The 13,751-nt window shown below is 46.3% G+C and overlaps 1 protein-coding gene across 2 annotated transcripts in view; it reads left to right on the top strand.

Moving 5' to 3' along the window:
* Positions 1–2,483: 2,483 nt before the first annotated feature.
* Positions 2,484–13,751, top strand: part of SCP2 (sterol carrier protein 2) — a 51,915-nt gene continuing 40,647 nt past the window's right edge. For both annotated transcript variants that reach the window (XM_054037255.1, XM_054037254.1), the window contains exons 1-3: positions 2,484–2,591; positions 12,341–12,398; positions 13,406–13,477. In XM_054037255.1, coding sequence (XP_053893230.1) covers positions 2,541–2,591; positions 12,341–12,398; positions 13,406–13,477 — 181 coding nt within the window. In that variant the 5' untranslated portion in view covers positions 2,484–2,540. The remainder of the gene's footprint in view (positions 2,592–12,340; positions 12,399–13,405; positions 13,478–13,751) is intronic.

Below are 13,751 nucleotides of genomic sequence, written 5' to 3'. Positions count from 1 at the left end.
ATTAATTATTATTATTGAGGAATGTACCAATTGTACAACACGACAACTTTTCAGAAATGTACAAATAATATTTGAAAATTTAATAATTTGGTAATCTGGCTATCCATTTTTTTCTAGGGAAATTTCTGCCAAACTTGCTATTTGAATTTGACAATAGTTACAGATTACAAAACGCTATTTAAATTTCCTTGTTAGAGCTATTTTGCAGACCTCATTCTCCCTCTCAAGTGAATGACCCGGTGACACTGACATCCTGCATGGCCGAGGACACTGAGCCACTGACACCTGCCAGCCGCCACCTTTGGCCAATACTGGGTTTACCATGGTGCCAGTGGCTCCATAGCGCCGGGCCCAGAGTCAGAAGGAGAAAGCTGCCTCGCCCCTGCTGCGCCCCTTCCTACCCCTGCTCTGCCCTAGCCCCACCCCTTCCCCTCCAAGCCTCCTCCCCTGAGCCACGCATCCCGGGGGACTGCAGCAGGGGTCGGGTCTGTCCTGCACTCACCGGGCAGCGGGAAGTGGAGCGACCCAGCCCACTCCGCTCCGCCGGCTCCCAACCGTGCCACTGGTGAGTGCTGGGGGGAGGCTCCTCCCCCAAAGTCCAGGAGCCAGGGGAGCAGAGTGGAGCAGGCTGGGGCCGGGTCACTCCACTTCCCACTGCCCTGTGAGTGTGGGGTCGGGCCTGCCCTGCAACTATCGGGTGGCAGGAAGTGGAGCAACCTGGCTCCAGCCCGCTCCGCCAGCTCGTGCTGGGAGGTGATTTCACCCCTGCCCCCCAAGCCTGGGGAGGAGATGGAGTGGTGGGGAAGGGGCATGGGATGGGGAAGAGAAGGAGATGGGGCAAGTGGGGGCAGGGGGGAAGCTGGAGCCCAGCATGCGGTATCCCCTTGGCAGAAGCTGGGGCTCCCCTGTTAAGCAGGCGCATCGAACCGTCACCCTGACAAGCCCCCCCTCCCCTGCAGCTGTACCACCCCGATGAGCCCCCGCAGACACCCTCCCCACTAAGCCCCAACCACCTGCACCTGGACCCCCACCCAAATGAACCCCACCTCCCCTGCACCTAGTTCCCCCCTGCTGAGCCCCAAACACCTTCACCTGGATCCCCAGCAGATAGGGTGACCAGATGTCCCGATTTCATAGGGACAGTCCCGATTTTTGGGTCTTTTTCTTATATAGGATCTTATTACCCCCCACCCCCGTCCTGATTTTTCACATTTGCTGTCTGGTCACCCTACCTGCAGAGTCCCATTGACCCTGCACCTGGAACCCCAATGAGCTTCTGTGCATTCAGATCTCCCACTGAGCCAGCCACACCCATATTGCCCCACAGAGAACTTTCTTACCCCCACACTAAGTCCCTTTGCACTTGGATCCTGCTGCTGGGCTGAGCCTGCTCACCCATACCTGGTGCGCCTGGCACAGGGGGGCAGGGCCCAAGGGTGTTTCTGGGGCAAGCCTGGCCCTTGCCCTGTGTCAGGGATGGGTGCAGCCTCACTGCCGAGTCCCTGTCCGGGGTGGGGTGGGGGGACTGCAGGGTAATCTCCCACCTCCATGTAACCAGTGGCCTGTGCTCCCCACTGCCACGTTGGAGCCTCCACATTTATTTATTGACAAAATTTGCAGAATTTTAAAATATGGTGCACAGAATTTTTAATTTTTTGGTGCAGAATCCCCTCAGGAACATGGGGTGCTGGGCAGGTGGGACTGTGAGGAAGGTGGTGGGCAATGGGGAGGTCTATAGGCGGGGGGCACTGGGTGAGTGGTGTGGCGTGCAGGGTGCTATGCAGTTGTGGTGGGAGGCCAACAGGGCAGGTCTCCGGGAGGGGTGGGGACTGGGCATAAGGGTGGGGCACTGGGCAGGGGGGCAGTGTGGTGCCAGTGTCACGGGGAAGGGGCATGCTGGCAGCACAGGGCCGGGCAGGCCAGTGTGCCCTCCTGCTGGGCTGCACAGGGCTGCTCCTGCCACGCTGTGCCTCATTGCCCCCCAGCCCGCCCGTCACTCTGCACCTTGCCCAGGGGGGCCCAAAATATGTTTGGCGCAGGGCCCACAAAAAGTTAATCGGCCGTGCCTTTGGCGGAGGTTAGACACGAACAGGGCTGTGGGCAGCGCAGACCGCCCCGCCCCGCCCCTCGAGAGTTCACAGTCCAAGGCCCCGATCCTGCCCTTTGCGGGAGGTGGCACTGGCTGCGACTCCAACTGCCCTTTCGACCACTGACACTGAGGCGACCTCGTCGTCCTCCTCCCGCCCGCTGCCCTAATGTAAAGCCGATGAAAGGGACAAGTGGCGACAAGGAACAGCAAGAGTTTGTTATAAGGGCGCTGCCCCTTTAAGAGAAGGGGCGGGGGGAAGAGGCAGGAGAACTGCGCCTACCCCGCCCCTCTCCGGGGGCCCCTCAGCGACCTTTGGCTCGTCTCGCCTGGCAGTAAGGGGCGTGGCTCCGGGATTGGGCAACCCGTCCTCCCGGCTAGCTAGCGCCCGCCTCCTTTTCGCCCAGTGGCGGCTCGAGCGCGCGCGCATGCGCGCTCCTCTCACAGCTGCAGGATGGCCCCGTTCGACAGGAGAGTGTTTGTGGTGGGAGTCGGGATGACCAAGGTACTCAGGGCACTGGGCGCCCCCCCCCGGCACCCTGCGCCTCCCCCGGGCGCCTATCGCATGTGTCTCTGCCCCCTTCTCTGAGGGGCTCGGGGGGGCTGTGTGCGCCCCAGCGCTCAGCCGGATCTGGGGCTGGACAGCGGAGATTGTGGGGGGAGTGACGCCGCTGTCACCCTCCGCCCCAGCGCCTTGCCCGCCGCACAGCGTTTCCCCGGGTCCCTAATTATGTAGCTGCGCTCCCTCTGCCGTGGGGTTTGAACTGCTACCCGTTACCGTAGTGTCTGGGCTAGGGTTACCAGACAGCAAGGGGGAAAATCGAGAGTGTGTGTGTGTGAGTGTGAGTGTGTGTGTGTTTGTTTTGCATATATCAAACCAAGCCCCGGGCAGTCGGATACTCTGGGCACAGGATGTTTCCCTTCCCCCCATCCCTGAATGCTCTGAGGGGACCAGACTTGGGGCCAGCTCCCTGTGCAGCAAACGGCTTCGATTCCTCTCCTGCTTTAACCTCAGGCCTGTCTCCCAGAATGGTTTTAGGCATGACTCTTCTGCCTCCAAACTGTCCTGGTTAATAGGTGTCCCTCCTCCCCCACAGTTGGAGCCAAGCATATTCCTCTCTTTTTGAGGTGGGGAGCATGTAAGAGAGGAATGTATTTTTCTGGATTTGACAAAATCCCAAGACTTTCTTTGGTGAGCTGATCACTGAAATGGCTCCACTTGCCCTTGTTAGAGATCCATTCACAAGTGGCTAGTCCTCAGGAATAGACCATCCAATGCATTTTTGGAAGAAGTGCTTTAAAACTTGGGGGCAGGGTGGTGTCGTGGGGGGGGGGTCATGTTCCCCCCCTTTAGCTGGTCCCCCTTTGTGTCCCTCCCATGAGTCGCCCAGCCTTTCATCTGAGTTTTCCCCTTTTTTTCCTAAATAAACAAAATGAGTATTTTACAAGTTCAAAAGCAACATCCCTCCTTAGGATCCAGTTTATTAACTTTTAAAGTTCAAAAAGAAACACAAAAGTCTTCCTTTCATCTTTAAGCTGGGCAGAGCCTCTAAACTCCCCTGGTATAGGGGTGACCATACATCCCGTTTTGGCTGGGACAGTCCCTTTTTTAAGCCCTGGTCTGGACAGCCTTTTTGGCAAAACTGGGCATTTGTCCCGTTTGCTCTTGCCAGTTGCAAATTGCTCTGAAAGACTTGCAGCCTTAATTATGACACTGGCAGACGATGTGCCAGCTCATGCCAAGACCTCAGACCTCACTGAACACTTACAAATGCATAGCTAGAAACTAGTCTTGCTTACCTGTGTGTTAGCATTATCAAAATAAATGTTAGATGTTAAATTGTTAAGCATGTGTTCAGTGTTTTTAAAATGCTTGTAGGATGTTGCATGTATTGTTCTCACTCAGCTATACCCCATGTTATAAATTGATAGCAAGCATTTGCATTGTAAAGTAAACCTCTGTGGCTGTGTATATCATCAAACAGGGAAAAAGCCTTGTGTAATTCAAATGATGGTTCCCCCCCCCCCCCGCCCCCGCAGCAGCAGCATCGGTGTCCCCCCCTGCCGCCCCCCTGGAGGAGCAGCATTGGTGGGACCCTGGAGCACCCTCTCTCCCCCAGGAGCAGCAGCATCTGCGGGAGCTTTCCTCCCACAGCAGCTAAGATTTTAGTTAGTGGTATTTTTAGTAAAAGTCGTGGACAGGCCATGGGCCGTGACTTTTGTTTATTGCCCGTGACCTGTCCATGACTTTTACTAAAAATACCCATGACTAAATCATAGCCTTAGTCATGATTTCATTGTGTGATCCCTGGTTCTTGTTTTATTTGAAAGGATAAATAACCGTTCTCAATTTACTTTCTCCACACCATCCATGATTTTACAGACTGCTATTATATCCCCCCTCAGTCATCTCTGATCTAAAATGAACAGTCCCAGTCTTTTTAATCTTTCCTCATATGGAAATTGTGCCAAACCCCTGTCCATTTTTGTTGCCCTTCTCTGTAAATTTTCCATTTCAAATACTGTATATCTTTGAGATGGGGCGACCAGAACCACATGCAATATTCGAGGTGTGGGTGTGCCATGGATTTATATAGTGGCATTATATTTTCTGTCTTATTTTCTATTCCTTTCCTAATGGTTCCTAAACTTCTGTTAGCTTTTTGACTGCCGTTGCACACAGAACAGATGTTTTCTGGGAACTATCCACAATGACACAAGATCTCTTTCTTGAGAGGTTCTAAATTAGCTGTTACCAATCATTTTGTATGTAGAATTGGGATTATTTTTCCAATATGCATTAATTTGCATTTAACACTGAATTTCATCTGCCATTTTGTTGCCCAATCACCCAGTTTTATGAGATCCCTTAACTCTTCACAGTTTGCTTGGGTCTTAATTACCTTGAGTAGTTTTGTATCATCTGCAAATTTTTCCACCTCACTGTTTGCCCCCTTTTCCAGATCATTTATGAATATGTTGAACACCATCGTCCCAGTACAAATCCCTGGGGGAGCCCGCTATTTACCACTTTCCATTGACCATTTATTCCTACCCTTTGTTTTTACTTTTGCTTAAGAGCCTTTGATGAGGGATCTTATCAAAGACTTTCTGAAAGTCCAAGTACACTTTCATCCATTGGATCACCCTTGTCCACATATTTGTTGACACCCTCCAAGAATTCTAATAGGTCGGTGAAGCATGATTTCCCTTTACAAAAGCCATGTTTGCTCAACCCCAACATAGTTTCAACCAATTTGCCTGGTACTAAAGTTAGGTTTACTGGTCTGTAATGGCAGGATTGCCTCTGGAGCATTTTTTTAAAATCAGCATCACATTAGCTGTCATCTGGTACAGAAGCTGAATTAAAAGACAGGTTACATACCAATTAGTTCTGCAATTTCATATTTGAGTTCCCTCCGAACTTCTTGGTGAATACCATCTGGTCCTAGTGACTTATTTCTGTTTAATTTATCAGTTTGTTCAAAAACCTCCTCTATTGACGCCTCAGTCTGGGACAGTTCGTCAGATCTGTTGCCTAAAAAGAGTGGCTCAGGTGTGGGAATCTCCCTCACGTGAAGACCAATGCAAAGAATTCATCTACCTTCTCTGCATGGCCTTGTCTTTCTTTTAGCACCTCCATTGTCCAGTGGCCACACTGATTGTTTGGCAGTCTTCCTGCTCCTGATACTTAAAGTTTGCTGTTAGTTTTTGTGTCTTTTGCTAGTTGCTCTTCAAATTCTTTTTTGGCCTGCCTAATTATACTTTAACACATGATTGCCAGAGTTTATGCTCCTTTCTATTTTCCTCAGTAGGATGTGACTTCCAATTTTTAAAGGATACCTATTTTCCCCAATCATCTTTTTTACTCTACTGTTTAGCCATGGTATTGTTTTGTTCCTCTTACTTTTTTTTTTTTTTATTTGGAGTACACATTTAGTTTGAGCCTGTATTATGGTGTTTTTAAATACTCTCCATACCGTTTGCAAGCATTTCACTCTTGTGACTGTTCCTTTTAATTTCCATGTAACTAGCTTCCTCATTTTTGTGTAGTTCCCCTTTTTGAAGTTAAATGCTACTATCGTAGGTTTCTTTGGTATTTCCCCCCAACAAGGATGTTTAAATTTAATTACATTATGGTCCCTACTATAGCGGTTCAGCTATATTCACCTCTTCGGCTAGATTCTGTGTTCCACTCAGGACTAAATCAGGAATTGCCTCTCCCCTTGTAAGTTCTAGAATTAGCTGTTCCAAGAAAGTCATTAACGGTGTCTAGAAATTTTATCTCTGTATTCTGCCCTGAGGTGACATGTACCCAGCCAATATAGGGATAGCTGAAATCCCCATTATTGGGTTTCTGTTTTTGTAGCCTCTCTAATCTCCATGAGCTTTTCACAATCACAGTCACCATCCTGGTCACATGTTTAGTAGTCTATTCCTACTGCTATACTCTGATTATTCAAGCAGGGAATTTCTATCCATAGCGATTCTACAATAAAGTTTGATTTCTTTCATACACAGTGCTACTCCCCCACTAGTGTGACCTACTCTGTGATTCCCATATATTTTGTTAAATCCTGTTCATTAAACGCAAATGAGCTATTGTGTGAGATCAAGGATCAAAGACTTTAAGTGCATTCATTTATTAAGTGCGTATTTGGTGTGAGGTCTAGAATACCAGTTGATCTGGGGTAAGTGAGTGGTCTCTTGGGACTGGAAGCAATCTGAATATTTTGTGATTTTTTTGGGGGAGGTGGGTGGGTGGGGCATAAGTGACCATTTATCACAAAGTCTAGCTTGCCTGGGTGGCACGACAGACTGGAGAGGCTAAGAGGACTGTCTGAGATTCCATGGTAAGACTGTTATAGTGATCCAGAAGTTCTCATTTGTTACTGGATTGGCAGAGTCTAATTATAGAACATACCGCCTGCTTGGGATGTCTGCCCTGTTTTTGACAGCCTACCCTGAGGTAGGCACTCACAGTCATGAGCCATTCCATACAGCATAACAGAAATTAATAGGCAGCAGGTATAAAACAAACAGAAGGAAGTACTTCTTTCCACACAGTCAACCGATGGAACTTGTTGCCAGAGGATGTTGTGAAGGCCAAAAGTATAATTGGTCTAAAAAAAGAACTGGAAAAGTTCATGGAGGATAGATTCATCAGTGGCTATTAGCCAAGATGGTTAGGGTTACAACCCCATGCTCTGGGTGTCCCTAAACCTCTCACAGCCAGAAGCAGGGACTGGTCAATTGGATGGTTTGCTTGATAATTGCCCTGTTTTGTGCATTTCTTCTGAAGCATCTGGCACCGGCCACTGTCGAAAGACAGGATACTGGGCTAGGTGGACCATTGGTCTGACCCAGTAGAGCCATTCTTATAATAACTTCATAATATCAACTAGAATTCATAAGTCATACATAGGTTCTCCAAAGCATCTAAGGGGCCTTTATCCCCCCCCCCCCCCCGCCCTCTGCCCCAACGTATCACTTATTTCAACAACCATTCTTGAAACGTAGTTTTAGGAGAGTGGTGGACTCTTTACTGTCTATCTAATCCCTTTCTTGTTCAATGCATATAGATGAATTCTTATTCGTTAACCATTATTTCTGTTAAACTAATTCAAGAACATATGTTTTAAATATGTAGTGTAAATGCATAATTTATGGCTGGCTCTTCAGCATTAGCCAAGTTTGCAGTCTGTTGAGAAGTCCTGCATGAGGACAGTTTGGCAGTGGAAGACAATACACCTCTACCCCGATATAAAGCTACCCAATATAACACAAATTCGGATATAACGCGGTAAAGCAGCACTCCGGGGGGGGCGGACTGCACGCTCCAGCAGATGAAAGCAAGTTCGATATAACACGGTTTCACCTATAACGCGGTAAGATTTTTTGGCTCCCGAGGACAGCGTTATATTGGAGCAGTACACCTTATAGGCATAGGTGCCAACTTTCTCCGGCGCCGGTGGGTGCCCGTGCCCGCCTCACTCCTGGCCCAGCCCTGACTCCTCCCCATCCCTACCCCATCTCCAAAGTCCCCTCCCTGCCCCATTAGATCCTTTCCCCAAATCCCCGCCCTGGCCCTGCCTCTTCCCCCAGTGCGCCGCGTTCCCCCTCCTCCCCCTTCCCTCCCTGCCCCACGAATCAGCTGTTTCGTGGTGCAAGCGCTGGGCGGGGGGGGGGAGCAGGATGCGGAGGTGAGCTGGAGTGGGGGGGCAGAGCTACGGGGAGCTGCTGGTGGGTGCTGAGCACCCACCAATTTTTTTCCATGGGTGCTCCAGCCCCAGAGCACCCACGGAGTTGGCACCTATGCTTATAGGTATCTTTTACTGTATTTAATCATTCAGCTGCTAGTTCACTGTATATTTCTTATTTATAAACTTGCCCTGGTGGAGAAGGACTTATTTCCAACAGCAGTAAGACATTTTTATGCTTTTAGTAAAATGAGCATATGTTTCAGTTGCTAATTTGAACTGATGTGGAGATTGTAATAAGGCATGTTATAAATTAAAAATAAACTCAAAGTCTAGGTAGAGAGCTTAGAAAAATAAAGGATAATATGTCTTTTGTTTAAAAAAAAAAAAAAAAAAAAGCCCGAGAAGAGAAAGGGGCCTTGTGCTATGCCTTAAAAATCACCAGACTTGGGCTTCGTTAGAATAGTGGGGAAAGCAAATTCTAGAGTTGAAGGTCTTCTGCTGAGAATACCCTATTGCTGTCTCCTTAAATCTTTGACTCTAGAGGGTATCTGCTTGAGGAGAGAGGAGGAAGAAATGACATATGACAGTTGGTCTGTCACATAGCCAGGACCCAAGTCATACAGGATTTGGTAGATCAAAATCATTATCTTCTTGACAATTTGGCTGTATTTCTAATAACGTTGTCTTAAGTCAGGTAAATACTATGCGAGCATATTCTTTGCACAGCTTTACTAGTTTTGACATAAATATCCTCTTCTAGTTTTTATCCTCTTTTAAGCAGACTGTTAATCATGTTGAGTGGGCCAAAGAATATAGTTTTTGGACTGCAGTGAGAGCAAGATGAGGCCCCATGTGGTGTGCTCAAACAAAGGACTAGGAAAAGTTGTGTAGCTTGTCAGAAACCACGCCTAAAAGTCTCATTAGCTTTTTGTTTCGGAGCCTTTCAGTATCATATAGTTGTACACTATTTGGCCTCATGGGAATATTTCTGTTGTCAATCTTTAACATGTTTGGCCAGTAGATAAACATTTAATTTATCTATTATGACCATTTTTATAGATAATTTGTCATTAATTTGTCAAAAAATATAATAATGTCTTTGACTTAGTATAGGTCTGTATGCATCTACATCGAACTACACACTTCATTTTGTTTTGTGAGCATCATCTTGGTTGTAAGACTAAACTGTGCCCTGTTCTCTTTTTGCCTCCATCTTTGACTGACATTCTGAGAGGCCTTGACAAAGGGTGAACAGTGCAGACTAATCAAGGGTCCTTAACTCTGGCAGTGCAGTAGGTATGCTAAAGAGGATGGCTGAGCTGCAAGAAAACAGTGCTCCTCAGTTGTCTGGTAGGTGGCGTTGACGCAATGGGAAATCCTTAGCAGAAAAGAAGGAATAAAGATAAAAACTGTTAGAAGTTGCTCACTAAGCTAAGGGGAAGCCTTTTAATGCTGGACCTGAACAGCTCAAGGGAACTTGGTGCAGGCGTCAGAGATTCATGATCAGAAAGAGAAGATTGAATCAGAGGAATAGGGTCCAGGAAAGTGGACCTAGGACCCCTGAAGATACTGACCAAAATCCAACAAATTCTTAGGAATGGTGGTGACTCCAGGGGATTGTCCACACTACAGAGCCTTTGCTGGCATGGCTATGCAGGCAGAGATCCCTAGTGGAGACATAACATATGCCGGCAAAACAAATTCTGCCAGCATAGCTACACTACCACCTAGACGACATTCCCTATACTGAATAAATTACTCTTTCATCAGCATAGTTGCGTCTACGTCAAGGGTTTTGCTGTGTCAGCAAGGGGGTGTGATTTTTTTTTCACACTCCTAGCTGTTATAGCTATGCTGGCAAAACTTTGTCATGTAGACCAAGCCTGAGGGTACGTCTTCACTTACCGGAGGGTCCGGCAGCAGGCAATCGATGTTCTGGGATCGATTTATCACGTCTGGTTAAGACGCGATAAATCGATCCCGAAAGTGCTCGCCGTCGACGCCGGTACTCCAGCTCGCCGAGAGGAGTACGCGGCATCAACGGGGGAGCCTTCCTTCCGTGTCTGGACCTGCGGTAAGTTCGGACTAAGGTACTTCGAATTCAGCTACGTTATTAACGTAGCTGAATTTGCGTACCTTAGTCCGAAGTGGGGGCTTAGTGGGGACCAGGCCTGAGAGAGGGAATTGCATACAGGTGTTCATTTTTGCCTAGACCTGTGTCTCGCATGTGATTTGTCTATGAGTAAAGTATGATTTGTTTAGAAATTCCTCTGCAGAATCTGTGTTACGTGCTTTAACTGTCACATGGTCTTGGAGCTTATGACAGCTGGACTACAGAGTCCCTTTCCTTAGAAGTGGTACCAGATAGTCTGTGCCCAAGAAGCATACCTGAGAGGCCAAAGCTAGTCACTGTGGCTGAATTCTGCCCAGACACAGAGTTGCTTAAAAGCACGTGGATTCAGTATGTAGATCCAAACACAACTTCATGGTGAGCATCTGGAAGAGAGAGTTTAGCCAAGACTGTGACAACCTCAATTAAAACATCAATAGGGTCTGAGAAATTGCTAATATAGTAGTGTAGGTAGAGAAAGATCTTTTGAATAAGGGATGTTATTAAACACAGAACACTCTAAAGTACGAGATTGTACATGGATCCATTTTCTTTCACTGAATCTTTCTGGCCTTCACTACAAGGGTATTGGTATATGTTGTTAAAAAGAGGTTTTGGAAAATAGAGATAATGAATGTGAAGGGCTGGGATTGGGGCTATAAAGGTGAGCATATGCAGATGTAGAATCACATTTTCATATTGATGATAGTGAACACAGATATTTTAAAAAACTATTGGGAAGGGGATAATGGATTTCACTTTTTTTAAGCAATTATGTTTCAGTTAATGATCTAAACATGGAAATAAAATCTTTTGTTGACATATTTTATCATTATTTATTAAACATTTGTATGTAACACATTCATGTTTGTCTCTTTAGATAGAATAAAAGTACAGTCCCTGTTGCAAGAATGAAGGCTAGACATGACTTGACACCTAGGTTTTGATACATAGTGAGATGACATCAGGCATGGGAAGGGAGGCTTACACAAAATAACACTGAGTTCAGTTGCTTACTTTTGTAAGGTACATATATATTTGCACATAGCCATAAAATTGTATAAAAGGACAAAACCTTTGTCAAAACTTAGTGATGGTTATAAGTACTGTATTAATCAGTAAGAATGAAATTCATTCCGTCTGCGCCTCTCTCCTATTCACAGATCTGTCTTAACACAGAGCCAAGAACGCCCTGGCCAGTCTCTCCTTTCTGGCCAGTCTCTCCTTTCTGGCCAGTTCAGGGCCAGCACAGAGCACAGCCTGGGTTCTCGGGAGGAGATGAGCCTCGCCTGCATAGTCTCTGTTCATGCTATACCAGGGGTGTGCAAACTTTTCCAGTCACGCCTCCCCCGGGTAACCATTAATGGAATCTGTCTACCCCTCCCCCTCCCATTAATGCAGAGCCAAGTCTTCCTCAGCAGAGGAGCTTGGCCTGAAGGCAGAGCTGGGGGAGGAACTGGGGATTGGGAGGAGCTGGGACTAGAGGTGGAGCTGGTCTGGGGGCAGAGAGGGAATGAGGGCAGAGCTGGGCTAGAAGCGTGGTGCTCCCTCCCTGTCCTCCATGGGGGCTGGCCCAGGCCTGGAGGCAGAGCAGGACTGGGGGCTGAATGGGGCTGGGAGAAGAGCGAGACTGGGGGCGAAGCGTGGCTGGAAGTGTGGTGCTTCCTCCCTGTCCCCCTCATGGGGGCTGGCTTAGGCCTCACTGCATGCCCCCCCAAAGGTTCCTCTACAGCCCCGTAGGGGTATGCCCCACAGTTGGGGAACACTGTGCTATACACTGTGTAGTTTCTGTGGAACAATGACTTTGCATGAGCCCTCTGCAAGAGGGATTTCACCCGGATGTTCAGATATCAAAACATAATTTACTCATATGACACTTGAGTGTAGCAATTTGAGCAGAATATCTATATTAAGTTTAAATCTTGTTTTTCTTCCTGCCAGTTTGAAAAGCCTGGTGTGCGGGAAGATTGGGATTACCCTGACATGGCTAAGGAGGCAGGTAATTAATGGCCAAGATGACTTTTAGTTTTAACTTTTTTTTTCTGAATTGTATTATGAGAAAGGATAAAATATACAAGAACAGGGAAGCAACCAATGAACATTCAAGACAGCAAATTTAAACCGATGAAATGAAATACTTTTTTACATAGCGCATAATTGACCCGTGGAACTCGCTGCCACACAGAATCAGAGCCAAGAACATAGGATTCACACATTAATTAGATATTTAAATAAACAATATCCTATGTAGTTGCACTAGCTAAAATTAATGTACATAAGTGATATCAACTTTTATGCATAGGCATACCAGCTGATCACTTAACAGCCAGGAGGAAGAAGCTTCTGTTGTTAAAACTATGTACTAACAAAATTTGAACTATGTGGCCCCAGAAAATGTTGGGCATACATCACAGGGCTCAAATATTTATTATATTCCAGCATTATTATCTTATCTTTAGACCTTATGCAGCCATTTTGACACTTTCATTGAAATAATTACGTATTAGACAAGATTTTCTTGTCTTAAATATACTGGAGTCTTCTACAGATTCCTGATATAATGAGTCGGTTAAGATACATTGTTTCCTCTTTCAAACACAGTGGGCCTTTAAGTTTGTTTCTGTAGTGCATGCGTAATACTATTTTTGTATATTGTTTACATAGATGCATACTATAATGTTCCTTTTTATTCAGAGGGATGAAGAATTTATTTTACTAGATTAGCTTCTAAATTTTTGCAGAAATCAGAGCTACATTCAATAAAAAATGAATTAGACTTCTATGGTAGAGGATGAAAAGCTAAGTTTTGTATGTTCCTCTAGACTGCAGAAATCTGTAAGAGTATTTAAGTCTGTTCCTGTGAGAATAAATAATAGATTTGCCTTTGATTTAATTTCTTTAATTGCCTCTCTATAACTTTTTTGTTTGGATCATTTTCTCAAAAAATATTTTATTCACTTTTTAAAAAGTTTTGACTGCTGGATTTAAAAAAAACCCTCTCTCTAGGTCAGAAGGCTTTAGCTGATGCAGGTGTTCCTTACTCAGCAGTGGAGCAGGCATGTGTGGGCTATGTTTATGGTAAGTTATGTTACCTGTTTAGGGTGTGAGTTTGCAAACACCCATTTACTTAACTTTATGCATATGAGGAGTCTCATCAGTGAGAATGAAAATGTGTCCATTCCTGTACAAAACCTAACATCCACTCCTCCTTCCCCATTCCTGGATCTGCCTTAACACAGAGCCATGCTTAAAACTATGCACCTGTATAAGTCTTTGCAAGATTAGGGCCTCAGATTTTTAATGAACACAGATTCAAGCCTTAGTGACCTGTAGAGTGTCCAGTTATTTTAAT

The sequence above is a fragment of the Malaclemys terrapin genome, chromosome 8 (assembly GCF_027887155.1).
Source record: "Malaclemys terrapin pileata isolate rMalTer1 chromosome 8, rMalTer1.hap1, whole genome shotgun sequence".
Classification (NCBI taxonomy): domain Eukaryota; kingdom Metazoa; phylum Chordata; order Testudines; family Emydidae; genus Malaclemys; species Malaclemys terrapin.
The sequence above is the reverse complement of the archived record's forward strand: the minus strand, read 5'-3'. Positions and strand labels throughout refer to the sequence as shown.